This window comes from Rhinolophus sinicus, chromosome 3 (assembly GCF_057876585.1).
Source record: "Rhinolophus sinicus isolate RSI-liver-muscle chromosome 3, RSI-T2T, whole genome shotgun sequence".
NCBI classification, from domain to species: Eukaryota; Metazoa; Chordata; class Mammalia; order Chiroptera; family Rhinolophidae; genus Rhinolophus; species Rhinolophus sinicus.
Window position 1 is genome coordinate 74,238,692 of NC_142503.1, and position 20,767 is coordinate 74,259,458.

The 20,767-nt window shown below is 38.9% G+C and overlaps 1 protein-coding gene across 1 annotated transcript in view; it reads left to right on the forward strand.

Moving 5' to 3' along the window:
* MAN2A1 (mannosidase alpha class 2A member 1) overlaps positions 1–19,549 on the forward strand; it is a 167,374-nt gene extending 147,825 nt beyond the window's left edge. The window contains exons 20-22 of the mRNA XM_019727767.3: positions 5,352–5,546; positions 14,673–14,783; positions 16,790–19,549. Coding sequence (XP_019583326.2) covers positions 5,352–5,546; positions 14,673–14,783; positions 16,790–16,942 — 459 coding nt within the window. The 3' untranslated portion in view covers positions 16,943–19,549. The remainder of the gene's footprint in view (positions 1–5,351; positions 5,547–14,672; positions 14,784–16,789) is intronic.
* The last annotated feature ends 1,218 nt before the right edge of the window (positions 19,550–20,767 follow it).

Here is a 20,767-nt window from a genome sequence, read left to right on the forward strand (position 1 = left end):
CAACAGTAATCACCAGTGCTTGGCTATCTCATTGCCTAAATACTGTATTTCAAATCTATATAGACTTGTTTACTTTACCCTAATCTAAACTAATATCGTGTGTTTCCTGGGTCTAGCCTATACACACCTACTCTACTGCCCTCTTCCTGCCGTATTTGTTTTTGTTTTCTTTTTAAATCCAATCTAACCTCATTGCCCCCCTACTTAACCTCTCTAATGTCTTCTCATTGCTCTCGGTGTAAAAACCAAAATCTCTTACAGCCTACAGAGCCTCTCACGATATAGACTCTGCCTGTCCCCCATCCTCATTTAGAATGACTCTCACTGTTTCTGCTCTGGGCCCACTGGTTTCCTTTCCGTTCAGTATTTCCCATGCACCCAACCCCCACAGCACCTTTGTACAGGTTTTTTCATCCCCTTTGCCCAGGGGACTCTTAGTAATAGTTCAGATGAGAGCTCACTTTGTCAACTGCTTCTGCCTGACCAGGTCAAATCTCTTTCTTCTATGCTCGTCAGACCTGTGCATCTCCCGTTCATCTGTGTCTGTGATTATTGGGTCATTGTCTTTCTTTTCCTTTGGACCATAAACTCCCTGAGAGTAAGGGCTATGTCTCTGCTTCTAGGCTGTCCCTAGCAGAGGAAGGAAGCACCCAATATGTGTTTCATGAATGAATAACAACCTAAATGAGTGAGCTGTGACAGCACACTGTATTTGTCACGGTTAGTGCTTACTGCCTTTCAGCATATGCATGTTCTGTTTCTCGTCCTGGATTCCAGGAACTTGTCTACCTCATTTCCATGTACCCCACAGTGCCTCCTTGTCCATAAGTCAAATACTAGTTGATTGAATGAAATGACAACAGCTAATTAAAGCAAAGTGTTCTTCCAATATATAGAATCTTTCAGGAAAAATATTTTAACATCCATGTTACATGTCAAGATTTATACCAATTCTTGGACTCATAGTTTAAATCAATTACTGACAAGCTAGTGTAGATTTGGGACCAAACCTACCTAGGAAAATCTTGTGGAGTGATGGCAGCTACTGGTTGTTGTTTTTTTCTCACTTTAAGATTTTTCTCTATATATAGACACTAATTTGCAAAACTTCTGTTAACTATGGCAATAGGGATTTTCATGTCAGATCTATAAAGCTTTCACTTAGAAGTTAAATAATTTGTTTATTCCCCTTTAAAACTCCTCGGAGATTAATTGATTTAAATTCGATCCAATGTTTTTATAATCCTATGTTGGTTAAATTTTTCATTTGCTCAGCTATAGATTTTTGGGCTTAAGTCAATAGTTTCTTCTAAATAAAAAAATGAACTAGAGAAGAGAAAATACATTCTAATTTCTAGTGCAATTGATTAGAAAGATTTTTGATAAAGAAATATTGCATATCATATAACTTACATTTTCTACAAAGTGTTTTTATTTTCAACTGAGACTCTCATGTCTAAAATATTGATGGTAGAAACTGAGGTGGGGAGACATACCCTGGACAGGAAGGCATTTTAGTGGGAAGCCTTGAGCTTGCCGGAGCCTCAGGGGAGTAATCCTGGGTGACTGTATAGGAGTGAGTCCTGTTCTCCAGTGTTCCACAGAGAGGCAGTGAGTATAAGGACTGGAATGATCGTCGCTGTGAGATGTACAAATGCCCAGCAGAGGACTATGGCTACATGAGGTTGACCATCACCCATGGTTATGATGCTCAAAGGTCAACGGAAATGGAAAATAGGAATTGTCACTTTGACGTTGACCCTTTATGACTTGTTTCTTTGACGCTTGCTCCCTACCACCTTTATGCTGACAACTAGTATAGTAAAGGAGGCTGAGTTAAAAATGAGAAGGACTGGGATAGCAAAGCGGTATTAAACTGGATTTAGAAGCACTGCAAGTGTTCAGTTGTTACAGTTGTATCATTTTACCTCTTGAAACCAGGTCTTTACATATAAGGAACGGAAGTTAGGAGAAATCAGATGAAAAGCTCAACTGCTTATAGGGCTCAGGAGAGTGATGGCAGGAGGGAGATGGGTCAGGTTTGGGGGCAAATGCTTTAGCTAAGTAACCAGAGGACCTGTGGTGAACATGACACACATCCCACCTGGGAGCCACAGCTCAGCTCCAGGTGATTGTTTCCACATGGGAATGTGGGGGCCCAAGGTAACTTGAATTTCCACTGTTTGGGGTAAAAGAAAAAACAACAACAACAAAAAACAGTTACCAGTTTGGGGGAGTTTTTAAATTGTTTTTCATGATTTTAATGTGAAATCTTCTGGAATTTTTTTTCTTTCTATTTTTGAGAATTGACTGGGGGAAAAAAAATTAAGACCATGCAGACCTACCAAAGCATTTCTGTAGTCCAATTAGGCCCACAGAACACCAGGCTTCAGCTTGTGCTATATGATATTTATCTCTATATCTTTAGATTCAATATATTTTCATTCTTTCTTCTTTTTACTCTTTGTCTTTTTATTCCCTCCTTCTCCCCTATAATATTTTTCTTTATTTATTTATATTGCATTTGCTTGACACATTATCAAGTTCCCACCATGTGTCACGTCCTACTGAATGAATAAAGGTGACTAAAAAATGACATCTTCTTATCGTACATAATTTAGCAAGTTTTGATGTAGATGAAATGGAAATCTTTGATGTTTTGGGATAAGGTAACTCAAGTGGGCGTAATGAAAGGCACCAACGAGCCTGGCAAGAAGTTTGACTTGTGAAATAAGGGCTGGAACTCAATGGAGAAGATCTCAATTTGGTGTGGTTTTGATCAGAATATGCTGGAAACTATTTTTAATTTTACACTTGCTGCAAGGAGAAAGCTAGACTGTGCAGTCCCAAGCCTTCCAACCAACAAAAAAACAAATAATATTTATAATTGTATATTAGTTGCTACAAGGTTGGGGAATTCATTTATAGCTCAAACAAACATGTAAAATTTCCAATAGCAAACATATTTTATACACTTTGGGATTATGATAAGGTTACAGTTAAAAGATTACCTTTCTAGGAGATTAATTAAAATAGTGATAACTGAACAGTTAAATGTTTTGTTGAGCCCCTTGTTGCTATAAATATGTTAAGAAAGTGTGTGAATGATGGAGCCTTCCCGGCCTGGCCAGCTTCCAGCAATGTTGTGTATTCAAGGTGCTCTTAGGGCACTGAACCGCCTCTCTTCTCTAAACTTCTCCCCTTTCCTTCTATAAACTTCTCTTCCTTGTCTCGCTTAGCAGAGTCAAAGGCACACAGTTCTTGAATTCTCAGAGTACCTATATGTATGAAATTGGTTCCTTTGACAAGACTTTTCATTAACATGTTTTTGATCTGAATGTTGGTTTTTAATCAAAAACGAGTTAAAGGATGAGGTTTATACTTTAGATTCCAAAGGGAGCTCTGTTTCTTCTAGAAAGTTGGAAAGACGTATGGGCTGGCAATTCCCAGCACAAGTCCACAGAGCAGTGTGGGACTGACTCCATGAACTTCACCTGAGGCGGAGGGGCATTTAAGTTTCACTTTCCCAGGGCCCCACCCCTGCCTAGGGATCTATGTTTTTTCAAAGCTCCCCAAGTCATTCTGATGTGTGGAGAATTTGGGGGAAGCACTGAGAATTAGGTGAACTGATTTGAGTTTGGAAGAAAGGTAAATATGGCACATTACTGCTTCTAAAATATAAATAATCCATCAAGAAATACCCCATCTTCTCCCTGAAGTGTCTGGGGATTCCTCCAAGAGCATAGAACAAAGCCAGAGAGCTTTTTCTGAATGTTTCTTGACCTCGAATGGACTTAACCCCTCCCAAATTTGATAAGGCAGGTGTTTTCCTTTCTGTTAGAACTTTTCATCTTTATTACTCAAAAGTGATTTTGTCAGCAATCCTGACCTAGATTATGAAGTTCTTTGATCTTGGAGTACATTTAAAGCGTATTGTTGAAAATGTTCCCTCTCTATTCATCTTATTCTACAAGCTGCATTAAATTTCAGTATTTTTGGAGAATATTATTTCATATGCTTTATTTAATTTTTCCTTTAAAAAAGAAGGTGGAATGGATACATTTTTGTACAACTCTTTGAGATCTGTTTTTTTTTTTCTTTTTCTCAGTGTCTTAATATTGCAATATCCCTCTGCTGTCTTTATTTTTTTTTTTTTTCACTCTCTCTCTCTCTCCATGGTCTAAATTGTAATGACATCTACAGTTTGCTCCTGGCAAGATGCTTGTCACTCTTCACTAACACCCTCTGTTCAGTGCTAATCTGACACTCTTGAATTTTAAGCTCTGTATCTTCTATAGGTCCTATCTTTTCACACAGATAAGTAGCCAAGCCTTTCATTTAAGCCTTGTATTACAAAAAGGATGAGACATCCGAAGATGTCAGTGAAATAGTCATTTTAAAAATAAGATACAAAATTAAATTTGCTTCAAATATCACTGGTGTTCAAAAGACCTTTCTACATAAATTATTTTCTCCTTGCTTTTCTGGGTCTGCTTTTACATCTTAGGCATTATTGGTTAAAGTTCTACTTAGTCATTAATTTAATTAATTGTGTATGTCATCCACCCCGTATGTATGTCCCCAGCTCTGACAGACTTATTTAATGTTGAAACACTTGTCTGTAAGTACACATCATTGCAAAGACTAAAAAATTTTTACATTTTAAAGAATAATTGGATATCATGTAGATAAATGATCATTATTGTATAAGATATATAACAGTTCCTGTTTGGAGAATAAAGTAGAGTGAAGCAACTGACAATGATTTACCAAATTTATAGAAAACGGATGATCTAGTTATGCCACCTGTGTTATTTAAAAACGTTATTTATTTTGAGAGTTTTTTTTAAAATGCTATCATGGGTAACATTCATAAAACATAACTTTGGATCAACATATGGCTTTATGGTCTAATTAAGCATATAAATGAAACCATGAGAATATGATAGGTAAATCCTGAGGGAAAAGAGATAACATTTGATGATATGCAAAATACATGAACATCCCAACCCATCTACTTAAGAGTTTTGTTGACAATTTCTTTAAAAAGTTTATCTTGTCCTAAAATGTTTGTGGAAAATGTTATCAGAATTTTTAATATTGAAGCAATGGAAAAGAGATATTTGTAAGCATATGAGTTAAGTGGACACTCTTTGTTTTCTTGTATTGTTTAGAACTGAACTTGGTAATCTGCTATGCCTTTTCTAAGACTCTTATTTATAAAATATAACAAAATCAAACAATATATTTTTATATTTCTTCTCTATTGAATTTCTATCAGGTAATTCCATTAATATTATGAGAACTGCAAATATGTAACTCTTAAGCATTTTTTTTTTTTTTTTTGACAGGAAGAAGAAAAGAAGTCGGTCAGTTATCCTTCCCTCCTCAGCCACATAACTTCTTCTTTCCTGAATCACCCTGTCTTTTCAATGATGGAAAAGAACCCCGTACCCACCCTTCAGCTGCTGGGTGAATTCTCTCCATTACTGTCATCTTTGCCTTGTGACATTCATCTGATTAACCTGAGGACAATACAGTCAAAGGTATATTCCAAAACATATCTATAAAAACTGCTTTTTATAATATACCTGATATAAGGGGGTAGGAAGAAGAAAAAGTACTGTAAGTTTTACTATGCTTTGATTAAGAGGACTGCACTTTTATTGTTATACCTTACGTTTGACTATTGCTCTAGAGCAGGGGTGTCCAAACTTTTTTCAACGTTTTTCACCAAGGGCCACATGCGGTAAAATACACAAACAGCCGGGCCACTCACTCGAGGTGAAGTACGTATTGCCTCACCTGGTTTATTTAAGTAAACTGAATATGTTTTTGCAATTTGCTGTGGGCCAATTAACAATGGATTGCGGGCCGCAGTTGGCCCGCGGGCCGCACTTTTGACACCCCTGCTCTATAGCTTAGAGCATATCCCAATAGTAATTTTATTATTTTTATTATTATTATTCTCAGAAAAGTTCTGGGTGGTGAGCAGGTGAGGGAATATCATCTTTACTCTTCTTTTGGATAAGGAAGCTAAAGCTGGCCTGAGGTCACATAATTAGGAGATGGGAGAACCAGGCCTTAAGATCAGCTCTACTGGCATTTTCTATTCATTTCATCTTATTAACCAGTGTTTCTCAGGACCTAGAGAAATAGAAAGCAAAACGTTTAATTATTTCTGTATGAGAGGCTTTGTACATTTATAACTTTCTCCTGAAAATCACTGCAACCCAAACCTTTGCAACGAGAAACCAACTATTTGGGGAAATGTAAAAATGAAGAAAGAGCAAGGGTAGGTTTTATTAGGTATAGAATTTTAATTCCGTAAGACTGCTTTAGTTTACATATATGTCTACTTTTAAAGTCAGAGATTGCATTTGAAAAGAATAAAGATTGGACATTTGACATCATTTTCATGTTTTGTAGAGCTGTTTTGATGTTGTGAATTGACATACACTTAGCTAGAAATAGTAAGTGGTTATGGATTCTGTGGGAAATATCTTATAATAAATGGCCTGAATATGAAAAGGACAGAATGTTCATGTTTGAAAACAATGTAAGAGGAGAAAAAATGTTTAGTTTATAAACAAACAAATAAAGTAAGAAAAAATGCTTACCAATTTGGACATTTAGGGCTTTTAAAACTATGTGCAAGATTAGGAACTTATGCGTGACTGTGTAGGAAAATGTATACATATGGTTTATAATAATGAATACAAGTGAATGTAGAGGCCTGTGTGCGTATCTCTGTGTGTCAGAGGCTTGTTTTCCATGCCTGCTAGGTACCAGTTTTACTGCCAAAGACACTAGGGATGCAGTCATGAACAAAACAGACAAAAACTCCTGCCTTTCTGGAGCTTAGATTCTAGTGGGAGGAGTAAAATAATTAAAGAAGAAAAATAAGAGAAACCTATGACATGTTAGTTGGAGATAACTGTTATGAAGAAAAGAGAGAGAGAGAAGGGCAATTCTAGAAGGTGATGCAAGTTTGAATAGGGTGATTGGAGAGGGCCCCACAAAAAAGGTGATAATGAGAAAAAAATTCTGAAGAAAGTCAGGGAATAAGAGACTCACACAGATTTCGGGGGGTAGAGTGGTCCAGACAAAGTACAGGACAAGGATGAAAGCCCAAAGGTAGGAGATGTGGTCCGATGGAAGCTTGATGAAAGCGGGGCTTATTATATTCCTTATTGTATCTCCCTGCCTACAACAGTGCTTGCATATAGTAGTAGGAACTCACTAATGATTTGTTGAGTGAGCGAAGTCTTGTGAGTGTTCTTGCTAGGATTCTGCTACAGTCTTCGTGGGTCTACCTTTTGACTGAGTAAGAACACAGTAGCGAGGGACAGCCTCCCTGAGCTAACCTGTCATAAAGTCAGGAGCTAAAGAGAGAGAAGGGATAGAGTAGAGGGCACCAAAGACTCTGGGCCTCAGGTCGCCACCTCCAGGCATACATAGTAGAGGACATTAGCAGCCTGAAGGATCCTGGGACTTCTGGGGTGCACAGTGGGCACTCTTCCCTAGCCTCACTTGTAGATGACTCCTTCCAAAGATTGCTCAAAAGTGATTGTTTTCTGGAAGCAGCTCCAGCTGACTGAAGTCAGTGGGTTACCCTGGACAATCCAAGGCTGGCACGTGTTTTCCAGATCACCTCTTTTTAGTGATTACCTGCTCATTTCATTCTCCCTGCTGTTGGCTACCTTCCTGCCATATTAATCCAATCACTCCTCAGATGAAAAATCCCATTGCCTACCAAATTGGTTCAGCCCTTGAGCATTCAAGCCCTATGTAGTCTGGCCTCACTCACTAGGCCACCTGGCTTTCCATGTCTCTTCTCACCTTTGAACAGGTGTGCCACCTTCGCTCCCTGCTGGCTGAGTGACTGCTGACTCAGCTACCATTTATAAAATGGGGCTGCTATCAGATATGCCTACTTCAGGTCTGTTGTGAGAAACAAGAAATAATGCTGTGAAAGCCCTTCGAAAATAGAAGTGCTTTGTGAACATACATTGTTATCCTGATGATGTTTACAGGATATGCTAGCTCAGGTGCAAAGTAGGGTTTTAGCAGAGGGCATAGAAAGCAATTTAACAACTTAGACATTTGACCAGAAGAATAAGAACTGAAATGTTAACGCCTAATGATAACAATCATTCTGGCACATGATCAGAACTAAATATTTGGGGCTGTCTTGCATTACATCAATTGTTAAAAAGTTCCTATGTTAGCCTTTGACTCTTAGCACATATTTCTAGTGGTTGTTTACAAGCTCACTATTAATTCAAAGGAATTGATTGGACCATTCAAAAATCGCTTCTTTAAAGAATTATTCTCTGTCCTCTAACCTCTGATAACAGGAAAATAATCATTGAAGGAAGCTGATAGACGTATTGATTCGAAGAAAGCTTGGTGCTTAAAAGGTGTCAAGTATAATTCCATAGTTATTCTAAAAGAAAGACAAAAATGACTCAATGCATAAATCCAATAGTCAGACCTGTACATTTTGAATTGTGTTCCTGTTGTGCGCTGGCAGCTCTCAGCATACAGAAATGAGTTATTCACTGGAGGTCGCAATGCATTTTTCCCCATTGAAATAATGTCAACCTAGGGGTTGGGTTCCAAGCAAGACCAGAGGTCTACATGGCCTGTGTCTAAGTAAGCATTTTCCTAACCATCACCTCACAGTGTTTCCATGAATAATCTGCCTGAGGACCACCTTGTATTGATAAGGACACTTCTCTCTTCCTGCCTGGTCTCCTCTATCAGCAGTGTGATGAGGACTCTCCTGCTTCCCCATCACCCAGGCTGCTGTGTGAATGTTCTTCAGTTCTACACCTCAGTTAGTCTCCCGTACTCCTCATGGAGGAAGGAGTGATGGGCTCAAACAACAGTGAGAAGTGGGGGATCTGGGGAGCTGGAGGTGAGCTAACCCACTGCGGTGGCTCACCCGTTCCAGCTTCCGGTCCTCAGAGTCACTGTGTCCAGATCATACTGGGGAGACTTCAGAAAAGAGACTTTTACAAATTTCCCCATCTCTGAGATTCTGATTGTGTAGGTCTGGGATGGAGAGCCTAGGAATTAGTAATTTTTTAAAACTCTCCTAATCGAGTTATTTCCTTTTGCTAAATTGGGAAAGTAAGGGCTGGAAAAATTAAGTGATGAAAATAAAACGGTCCAGCAGTAAATGGCAAAATCAGGACACATATCCAGGTCTGCTGAATCTGAGTCGTGTACATGGCCTCAGCGGGTAGGTAGTATTTGACTTTTTAAGGGTTGCTAAATCTTTTCCTCAAAGTCTAGTTTTTCAGAAATTGTTCTATATGGGTAGGTAATGTTACGTTTTTATATAAGCATATCTTGCTTTTCTACTTCATGTATATTTTTGGAAAAAAAATAATTATATGTCCTGTACATTTGTAGTCGGCTGAAGAGGGGAACAAATATCTCTTGAAACCCCTCCTCACAGTATGCTGATCACCCCAACATGTTCCAGCCACTGTCTACAAATGTACCTGTTAGTCTTCTCATCCTACAGGCCCGGCCTCCAACGTTCTTCTCTTTACCACTCTCTTTTCTTGCACTGTCAAGAACTTGCGATATTAAAAAGAAGCTTCTGTAAAAGTTTGAAAGCTGGGGAACCGGAACACTGGTCGTGTGCACTAAATGGGAAAGCCATGTCATCGGGAAAGGGTCATGATTAAGGGAGAAAGGAGTCTTGGTAGGGAGGATGCTGGGAGAATCTCAGGGGAGGAAGGACCATGCATGAGTCGGGGTTCTGTAGGCTAGAATTGTAGGTCCAGCCTGGAATGCTGACATTCCGGGGATGAGGAAGAGCTTGATTAAGCCATTGGGCTAGGCTTCCCAGAGCCAATTTGCTTTGATGTGTTCAACCATGATATGTAACTTAACTACTGTTTTTTCAGATTACTTCTACTTTTATGTTTGTATGTATTTTTATGTATTTATATATGTATAGCTTTATATCTACCTCTGTATCTGTGTTTAACTCTTTATTCTCTATGGACTTTCTTTTGGTTTGTGCTTAACTGTTTCTTGAAAATAGTTAACCAATCATTTCAACATCAGCATCACTTACTGCATAAGATTTTCTGTCCTGACTCGTTCACACCACCCCCTTCATTTCTTATAAGAGGTGGTTTACAGTTTTTACTTTATTTTACCTTTCTTATAAGAATTGATTGGTGCTTTATTGATCTCCTTAGCTTCTGGAAAGGTGAAAATTGTGGGGGAAAACACCCCTTTGTTGTACATATCTAAGAACCACCATTCACCTTTCTCTTTCTGTCATGTTATCTTGGTGATCAAAACAGGATAACTGTTATAGGACATTTTAATGAGTGCCCTGGAAAATGCATTTCTACTGGTTATTTCCTGTTTCAGGACTTACAATAGAGTTTGCAATTTTCTAACCTTTCCAGCTGTCAGAATGCACTGAAATATGAGTGTTGCTAGGCATTTTTAAAGAATCTGAGCAGGTAGGAGAAATTTTCCCACCAGGTGTTTAGCCATGCCTTAATCTATATACACTTTACACATCCTATGAGGATGGTGGGGTCACATTCTCCTGGAGAATTTGGTCTAATTTATAGCTCTTTTCTCAGAAAAAAAAAAAAAAAAAATGTGCACATATAGTGTTTACTGTAATTTCCAGGAGTTTACTGATTTATGGTCCTAACATTACTAATAAGCACATCAGTTTCTTTTGATGTGAGACAGGAATAGCACAAATCTCACATTTTGGGTTCTCATGCATTTTGGTAGAGGAGCACTTGCCTATTTCTTAGGAGAGACTGTCATTGCATGTGTACTTTCCAGAATGGCCTTAAATCCTGTATAAAATGGAGTGAATGGGTGGATGGGCAAATGGTAGATGGATAGAAATTATAATTTCTAAAACTTACTTTCTGAATTGAAACATGTTTTGATAAATCATGGTTTTAGCTCTGCTGGGTCCACTAATTAAATGCTCCCTTTTTGCAGCCTCAAATAAGAGAGTGACCTCCTTTAGTCTTTAGGCTTTTGTTATGTTACGTCAAAAGTGGGCCTCCCCTTCCCTCCCAGCCGACCTCTGTGAGCACCAGTTCATCATTAGAGCAAAGGCAGGAAAATGGAGTTGTTTGGAGCACAAATTTTGGAGTCAAACTGTCAGGATTTGAGTGAATCCCTTCTACCTGCCATCTGGGTGATACAACATGTCCCTTAATTCTCTGAGTCCCGATTTTCTTATTCATAGTATGGAAATGGTAATAGTACCCACCTTAGAGAGGTGGATTAAGTGAGGTGATGCTTGTGAAGCATCGAGAACAGCATCTGGCACATAGTGCTTGAAAAATAAAGGTTCTCAACTAGAACAGTTCAGTCATGTCCAGGTGTGATTATTACTAATAATGAGGTAAAAATGTCGGCACATTTTTTAATAAATGGGAGAAGGTTGAAATTTATTACCAGAGTAAATCTTGATACCATTTTGACTTGTATTCCTTATATACTTTGTTAATAATCCCTCAGATTTTATTTGAAACAACATACCTAAAACTGTCTCTGTGCCAGGCCTCATGCTGAGCCTGGTTCTGTGAGCCTGTTTAGCTCTCACAACAACACCGTGAAGGTAGGCAATGCTCGTACTCCGTCTTATAGAAGAGGAAACTGACCTAGTGATGGTAGGTGACTTTTAAGGTCACACTGACTTTTTAAAGGCAGTAAAGGTGATGCTGGGAGGTACACCTTGGCATATCTGACTCCAGTTCCCTATCCAAAGCCTTATACTACCTATTTGCATGGGAACAAAAGGGGAGCGATAGTGCGGAAAATGTTGGGGAATACACTGCCTGTTTTTCTCTTGTCTACTCAGTAATCATGGGACAGAGGATACACTGACCATCCATGGGAAACAATCATGAAGGGCTAATATAGAGTCATTAGAGATAACTGCTATTTGAGTATGAGAGAATGCTTTGTGGTAGGCATGTTCCTGTACATTTACATAAATCGATGCAAACTTGTATGTCACCTCAACAATGTCAGAGGTTAAGATGAAATGAGTTAATCCATGGAAAACATTGCACAGGGTCTGGCACACAGCAAGTGCTCAATAAGAGTCAGCTGCAATTACTGTTACTATCACTGTGGTTGACCCTCAATCCACGACTCAGACCTAGTTCCCTGAATTTTCAAAGATGAAGTGATATTTGCAGTCACATAACTGGTTTGTGGTGGAACAAAACCTTGCCTCTGATCCTGCTTTCTCTCAGCCTGCGGGCTTTGTTCTGCAAGCAGACCCCCTTCTCCCACCCTCTACCCAGTTGCTAGAGAAGCCTCAGAGGCCCCGCTTCACTGAGGAGCTGTGTGTTGGTTTATCACCTGAAATAAGTTGTGTAATGGATTTTCCCTGTGTGACTCTGGGACATCCAAACCTTCCTGCACGGATTCAGCTGCAATTCTGGTCGCAACTGTTTTACAACAACACTTCATTTGAAACTCACCTAGCACAGTGCTTGGTGCAGTTTCAAAATGTGTGAATTGTCTTCCCCACATCCTCCCCTTCTTTTCTGAGCTCCAGATATTACTTATACATTAATGAATGTAAAAATAGATTTTTCAAAATCTCTTTGCTCTCCTAGAGTCAATTACCATGACTCCATGGTATTTTCAGCAGGTTAACTCAATACTGTGACTCCATGAAGAAAGTGGACATGCATTAGCTCCATTTTACAGATGAGGAAACTGATGCTTAGGAAGATTAAAAGACTATTCTAAGGTTTCACAGTTGGCACGTGACAGAGTCCTCTTTGTTATTCTTCTGGATGTCTTATGTATATAATAAAGGGAAGATTTTCAGGATTTCCTAGGTGCTATTTTGAGATTGTGTGAAATCTATGGAAATTTCATTAGAAATCTTTATCCTGTGATTTCAACTTGCTGTGTATATCGTGTAGTCCTGCGATGACTGTGAATTCCTTAAATGACTTTTTTCTCTTCCTTCACACAAAATCTTAGCAGTACCACTGCAAAATACCAGTGTGACATGTCATAAAACAGGTCATTCCAGCCAAGAATCTGAGGTGAGGAGGGCTTTAAATTGTTCAGGCACATAGAAATCAAATCAGTGGTGGGAGTGCTGACAGCTAGCCAAAAAAGATGTCTCTATAGCACATTAAAAAAAATCTTACCCCTTGGTGAGGATGTTCAAGAATTGGGGCATATTCATATCTGTGGCCACAGAAGAAAAAAAAAGGATCATTTTCATCACCGCATCAGTGCCAGGCAGTGCACGACTGTCCTTGAATAACTACATTTAATTCTTCCAAGGAGTTTTCATTCATTTTGCTTATTACCATAAACATCTTCCCACTTTAAGAAACATAAAATTTATCAAGATAATTGTTATTTAAAATATTAAAAGCCCTGAACCATTTATGGCATCATGACTTCAATGAATGTAAGAAATGTGACTGCAATAAGGTGTATACAGGTAGACCTCAGAGATATTGCGCGTTTGGTTCTAGACCGCCGCAATCAAGCGAATATGTCAATAAAGTAAGTCACACAAATGTTTTGGTTTCCCAGAGCATAGAAAAGTTAACTTTGGATGCTACTATAGTCTTTTAAGTGTGCAATAGCCTTATGTCTAAAAAGACAACGTACATACCTTATTAAAAACTGCTTCACCATTACAAATTTTTAATCATCAGCAAATCATAATCTGTTTTTGCTGGTGGAGCGTCTTGCCCTAATAACATCAGTGATCACTGATCACAGAAGCACCTCAGCAAATATAATAATGAAAAAGTTTGAAATATTGCGAGAACTACCAAAATGTGACACAGACACAAAGGGAGAAAATGCTGTCAGAAAAATGTCACCGATAGACTTGCTCGACGCAGGGTGGCCACACACCTTCAATTTGTAAAAAACAATTATCTGCAAAGCACAATAAAACGAGGTATGCCTCTACTGACCCCTATGGCTGTCCTGTCATGTTTAGTATTTTGCTTTTTGCCTGCACAAGAATAGCTTCCGTAATATGAATTTAAATGATACTCCAAGCTAATAAATGTGGTTGGCCTAGCAAGTGATAAGCATAACTAATTCAGATGTCTCTTATATAAAAATAATGAACTTAATATTAGATAATAATGAATTTAATAATACGTTAAAGATGAAAAATGTTAATTCAATTAGCAAAAATTAGTATTCAATAAAGAAGCATGTTTCAGTTTTAAGATGGATGATAATGTCATTCAGTGCCCAGATAAGGACTGAATTTGGGTACACTTTATTCAACTGATACAGATGTTAAAAATAAATAAAAATGAAACGCTTTATTTGAAGAAAGTTTGATAAAGCAGTGTGTAATATGTGGATGAAAGGAAACCGAAATCCTCAAGAACTGTGGGGAGACCACGGCCTGAGGTGACTTGGGAACCTAGAACATACTATCACCTGACTCCTTGGGGGAGGGGTCCGGCTGTAGCAGGTGGATGAGCACACTGCACACGGAAGCTGAGAGGAAATGCTTTTGCCTGGCTTTCCTGCTCAATCAAAGGAGCCTGTGTGATTTGGAGATACATCAAGACAGCAGAGTGTGCAGTAGTGGCAGCGTTTGTTTTAAAGTCACTGTGGCATGTTGGCACTCTGCTCATTTGCAGGTGGATGGCAAGCAATCGGATGAGGCGGCCTTGATCCTCCACAGGAAGGGGTTTGATTGCCGCTTCTCCAGCAGAGACACGGGGCTGCTTTGCTCCACCACCCAGGGAAAGGTGAGAGGTTTTGTTGTTGTTGTTGTTGTTGTTGTTTTGCTCATTGAATTAGTGTGCTGTAAAATCCTTCCTCTCCACAAATAATCCCAACAATACGATAATGTGTCATTGCCTCTTCCTTGACTTGTTCCCCTCAACTGCAAATAAGCTCAAGTCTCCCCATCTTAAGAAAGCACTTTCTCAACCTTTAGTCTCCTCTCCGTGTCAGCATCAAAATGCACAGCGGAGCACGTGCACGGTGCTAGACAACGCTCTCATTGGTCCTTAGGCCTTCATTTCCAACCTGCAAGCATCTTCTCCCCAGCCACCCCACATATGCCCTCCTCTCTTGGACGCATTCATGTAGGATCTAGTTCACCGATGGCCAGCATGAGTCCCAGAGGGGCCAAGGCACGTTTTATATTAACTAAAGCGGATTAGGGCCGCAGTAGGGAGACACCAGGAGCAAGGAGACTGTGGCCCAGTGGACTAATTCAGCAACCGCCCCCAAGGCAGCTGTACTCAGTTCCAATCATGATTCCCTGGGGAAACATGCAGGTTTACAAATGCTGATGAAGCCAGATTTGCATATAAGTCCCTGTGCAGACCAAACAGATACTCAGGCTGACCACTGCTTGCTGGCTGCCCATTTTTTATTTCAAGTTGGTCTTGCTCACATGCCTCTCCTTGGAAGAAAACAAACCTGCAATCTTCTGCCTCTGGCTCTGAGGAGGCTGTAACTCAGAACACAGTCGGGCTGGTTCACTCAGGCAGGTCTGCCCCACCAGGCAGCTCAGCTGACCCAGCTCTTGTCCAAAACCTCACAGATCCACTGGACACCTGAGGCAAGTGGTCAGTTTCTTATGTACCGGGGGTGCCAAAACAATGTATACACATGACTTGGATTCATCTTTTGTTGTCGGTATATATTGAGTATTACACTTTTAATACAGTTTTTTCCTTTCTTAAAATGTGTATACATTTTTTTGGCACCTTCTGTATATATACATATAAGATTTTTATTAAAATATAGCTAAAGATGTACACAATAGGGGCAGGGTGAAAATGGTGAAGGGATTAAGAAGTACAGATTGGTGGTTACATAATAGTCATGGGGATGTAAAGTACAGCATAAGGAATATAGTCAATAATATGGTAATAACTATGCACAGTGCCAGGTGGGTACTAGACTAGTCAGGGGGATCACTTCCTAAATTATATAAATGTCTAACCACTATGCGGCACACCTGAAATCAAGTATGGGTTTCAGCTCTACAAATTAGCGTGTGCCTAGTGTGTGATCTGAAAAGAAGAGAAAATACTATAGGGAGCCTACATCTGCTTAGATAAGCTCCATTTCTTTTACCTCACCCTGCGTGGAGTTGGTGCTGAAAAAGCACTGATATTTTTGTTATTTTTTAAATTAGATTTGTACCTCTGCCTTATTGTCGATGATTCGAGTATACTTGATTGTGAACACCTGTAGTCAGACATTCAAGCATTGAGTCTTAAGGGGATTATACGATCCAGGGAGACATATTCAAACAACCTCCCTTCCCGATAAGTGGGACTCACTGACATAAGGAGCCTTCTTGTGGCAGGGCTGTGTCCTGTCTCTCAGCTCTGCTGGAAACAGGAGAGCATGGTTGAGAATCACCTTTCTTAAGGGTCAGTGTGGGCTGAAAGAAGATGGGATGTTTTCCAAGTTTGTTGGCCAATACATGTCCTTTCTCTTACTGAAAGTGGCCCCTGCACATAAGTTCTCAAGCAGCGTACAAAGGGAATGCAGTGCAAGTCACCCTCGTCCTGTTACCAGTTTCTTCCATCTCCCTCCAGGGACGGTCTATATAGTCAAGCAACCACGAGTATATTTACTCTCCCTCCCGCCTCATTTTTGTACTTGCAAGAAACTTCAAATATTTTGTTTTACTGTGTCTCATACTGTTTTTCACTGATTATAAAGATGCATTACTAATCTTTCTTCAAAGTTGATCTGAATATGCAAATTTTTATCATTTATGTTTTAGATACTGGTTCAGAAACTTTTTAACAAGTTTTCTGTTGCAAGTCTCATACTGTCATCATTATCCTTGATGCATTCACCTCCAGACGCTCGAAATATAAGTGAGATCAACATGAGTGCCATGGAAATCAGCACATTCCGAATCCAGCTGAGGTGAACCTGGCTTTCAGATTTGGATTGGGAAGTATTGGCTTTTATATACTTCTTAATTTGACGTGCAATAAAGAAGCACATTATTTTAGCTTCTGGCTACTGTGAGAACATAAATTCTGTTAATTTTTTATTTTTTTGAACCAGTATAGTAAGAAAAAAAAGCCATGCTATCAACCAGTTGTTTTTTTTTACGTTCCTTCCATCAACTACCACCATCAGTATGAATTAATGCAACAAGCAAAGAAATGTCTAAAGACAGCCTCTCAACAGATTGTATCTCAGGTTAAATGCTAACTAATTATATCTGTGTTGGAGGTTGTGAAGAGATTGTTGTGAGTATTCATGTGGCTAGTCCCTTGTTCATTTTACAAAATGTCCATTTTTTGTCAAAATGGAATAAGCTGGTGGGTAATAGCTAATGGCCAAAATGGTTGCAATCATTCATACACGTTAGAAAATTTGTGTGTGTTGAAATATGTGGAAAAGTGCAATCCATCAACCCTTATGATATACATAGTTGATTTTCACACCTTTTTCTAATGTACCACTTGACCCCTCCCTTCCCACCCTTTGTAAGTATTTCCAGAAATAACAGATTTTAGATCATTCAGTAGTAGAACAAGAGGCATATTTTCATTACTTGACAATGTGGGATAGGTGCAATTTTTCCATTGTCACTAAAATACAAGAAGCAATTCCATAGGTACCATAACCTATTTTAGGTACCACAAGGTGTCTTTTTACACAGCTCATTTGAATACAGATGTTCAAAGAAGGGTTTTCTATTTTAAAAAATACCATATCAAAATAAATGTGCCTTATTTTTTTATAAGTCTTGTTAAATCTTTTGGTGTCCATATTACTGTTTGGGGAAGGGGGCAATGGGGGTAGGAAGAGGGTGTGGGTACTTTCTATGACACATAAATTGTAACAATGTTGCCTGACATGCTGGCTACCTTCTGATCTGTTTTGTTAAATTTGTGGTGATATCACTCTAAACATTTTGACTATTTGAATGTACTGAGATCTCAGAAAACAAAACAAGGAAGAAAAATATTGTTAATTAAAATATGCTGCTGCCAAGGAGACTGCAACTTGAAGCAAGGATTTCATAACAAAAATCCACATACTGTTTCCATTTCAGAGGAATTAACCATATTGAAGAGAGAATGCTTTAAAATAGACCCCTTTTTGAAACCCACGTATATGTAGCTCACCGTGATTTATCTCATTAAAGAATATGTTTGTTCAATGAATTCCAAACTTTTGTATGTGTGTGCTAACCTCAAGGTGAAGTGCAAAGCCCATGTGCCATTACAGTACATTTGGTAAAATTTATTTGGGATCATTGTTAACTTTGACATTACAATAAAAACCACATTAGCAACATTTAGAACATTCAGTTTGGGCATAGAAAGGATTCTTTGAATATGTACACTTCTGAAAATTCTCTTTGTGTTAACTAATAGATTTAGTATTACCTGACTTTAAACTTCACCTGCCTCCTGTCATTCCAGCATCTTTATCGACAAATTAAAATCTAATTTCCGTTTCACCAGGTAGTCTGATTATCATCTGGATTTTTAAGATGCAGCTCCTAAGATTATTGTTACGTTACATTCATAAACTTCCTTCACCTTTAGTAATTAAGGAAACAATACTGGTATTGATAAAGATATTACAAGGAAGTAATTTCATGCAATAAACATGTACTGTAAGTTTCTTTCCTCATTTTAGGGGGATAAACAGCTATAAGCAAAACACTTTCTTTTTGTGGGCATCTGTAGATACTAGGATTGCCAGAAGGACATTCCAGGAATAAGATCGGTCTTTTCATTGCATCTTAAAAGTAAAGCCTTCCTATGGGAGTTCACTGTGTTCTGTGGTGAAGTGGGTGTGCTTTACTCATTCTGGAAATTCTGATCAGTTGAAATAAAAAATCTTGATGCAATAACAGTGGTTTTGCCACTTTGGGTTGTTTATGATTGATCTGTCCCATGTCAGGTGTTATTGAGAGTGTGTTGCCACCAACTGTTCACAGGTAAAGCAGAAATTCTCTTTAGCCAGCAACTTTCTGCTTTTTATCTTTAGAATAAATTATCAGGGAAATGAAGAGAGGATGCTTTTGCTCTGGGCTGTGGTCAAGAACTGATTAAGTCATTGAGTCCCTGGCACACACTAAAAACCATACACTTTAGTTGTGATCTTGGTGGCATATTTGTGTGCCTCGGTTTTATTACATTTATTATCACAGATATTCAGTTGACCAAGTAATTCATTACTTTCGCCTTTGTTTTTTTTTGAAATTTTAATTTTGGATTATAACTGCAGTGTTTGAGAACTCAGCACCCTTGTTTTCTACAAATACTGATTAAAATTAAATGCTGTAAAGTGTGTTGTAAAACATTGTAATTACCTTTCCATGTCTTTGTTGTACTTGTGCCGAAATGTTTTCGCATTCCTTTGTCTAGAAGAAAATCTTTGCTTTCATTTTGATTATGTTGCTTACCTTGGAATCAATAGGTTTTGATATTTTCTCTTGGAAGATTTTATATCTTTTTTGGGACTATGTAATATAAGATCTCTAATAAAAGATAAATCTTATCATGTACGTGGTCCTCTAGAGTAGTTCTTAAATCATATTTTGTACATATTAAACATTTTCAGGGGTAGGGTGGAGTAGTGTTCCTTTGTGAATAAATCACTCCTTCTTAAGCTCAATAATAGTTAGAAAAGATAGTTGTAGAAAGCAAGTGGCTGATGGGCAAGTGGTGTGGTTCACTTGTGGGTTTGGAATCTCCTTGGAGTTTGGAGTCTAGCAACCTTCCCAGCAACACGCTGCCCATGGGTCGGGGCCTTCTGAGCCGATTAGGACAGGCACATTGTGGTCAGATTCCATGCATTCCAGGACAAAAATGAGGAGGACAGAAAGCCAAGGCATGACGCTGAGAAGGTCCGTGTGAGCTGATCCACAAGGTAAGGCGGGTAGGAAGAGGGGTCTGGAGGCAGCTGGCCAGCCTGCTGGCCCTGACCACCACACAGCTCAGTGGCTCTAGGAGAGTTGCTTCAAAGTTGGGAGATGGAGGAGGGTGAAGGGTAAATATTCTAGAGGTATGTGTGGGGTAGCCAGGCAAACGATACATGCTAACTAGGAAGTTTGGACTTGTTTTGGGTGACTCACACAGTAAAGAGATTAATCGATTTGTAATCGGTATATGCCGAACTGTAAAAAGCTAGAAACTATTAATAAAAGTCATCATCAGATAATGAAAATTATCTTTGGCTTCATATTTGATTATCAACGTGTCAGAATAATTTGAATATTAAAACTGGTAAAGAAAAATTTAACTTGGGTGGGCATGTGTTCACCTGTACCCTACAAATCTGTGACCTGAAACGAGCTAAGAGGGGTTGTGACTAAATGGTTGAAGGGGTGGTTCAAAAGGGAGTGGGGAGAACTAGCCAGGACCATGCTGCTGCCATTCATCAAAGCGGAGCACAAATGCCTGAAGAGAGGTTGTAATGGGCCAGATGCCTTCAGCGTACAATGGCTTAAGCAAAAATCGGAAATTTGTTATTGCCAGTAACAAACATTTAAGGGTAGATAGAGAATACTTCAAATACAGCTGTAACGTAGTATGAGATGGTATCAGCCAGGACCGTCTTCTCTGTTTTGCTTTCCTCTGAGTTGTTCTCTTATTCTAGTTTAATTAAATTTAAAGAGCAACATGTAACTGCAGTATTAAATAGCATTGGTCTGGAGCACATGGTATGTGAAGATACTAACTAGTAGGAAATACAACTAGAAATGGAATTTAAGGTCATCCTG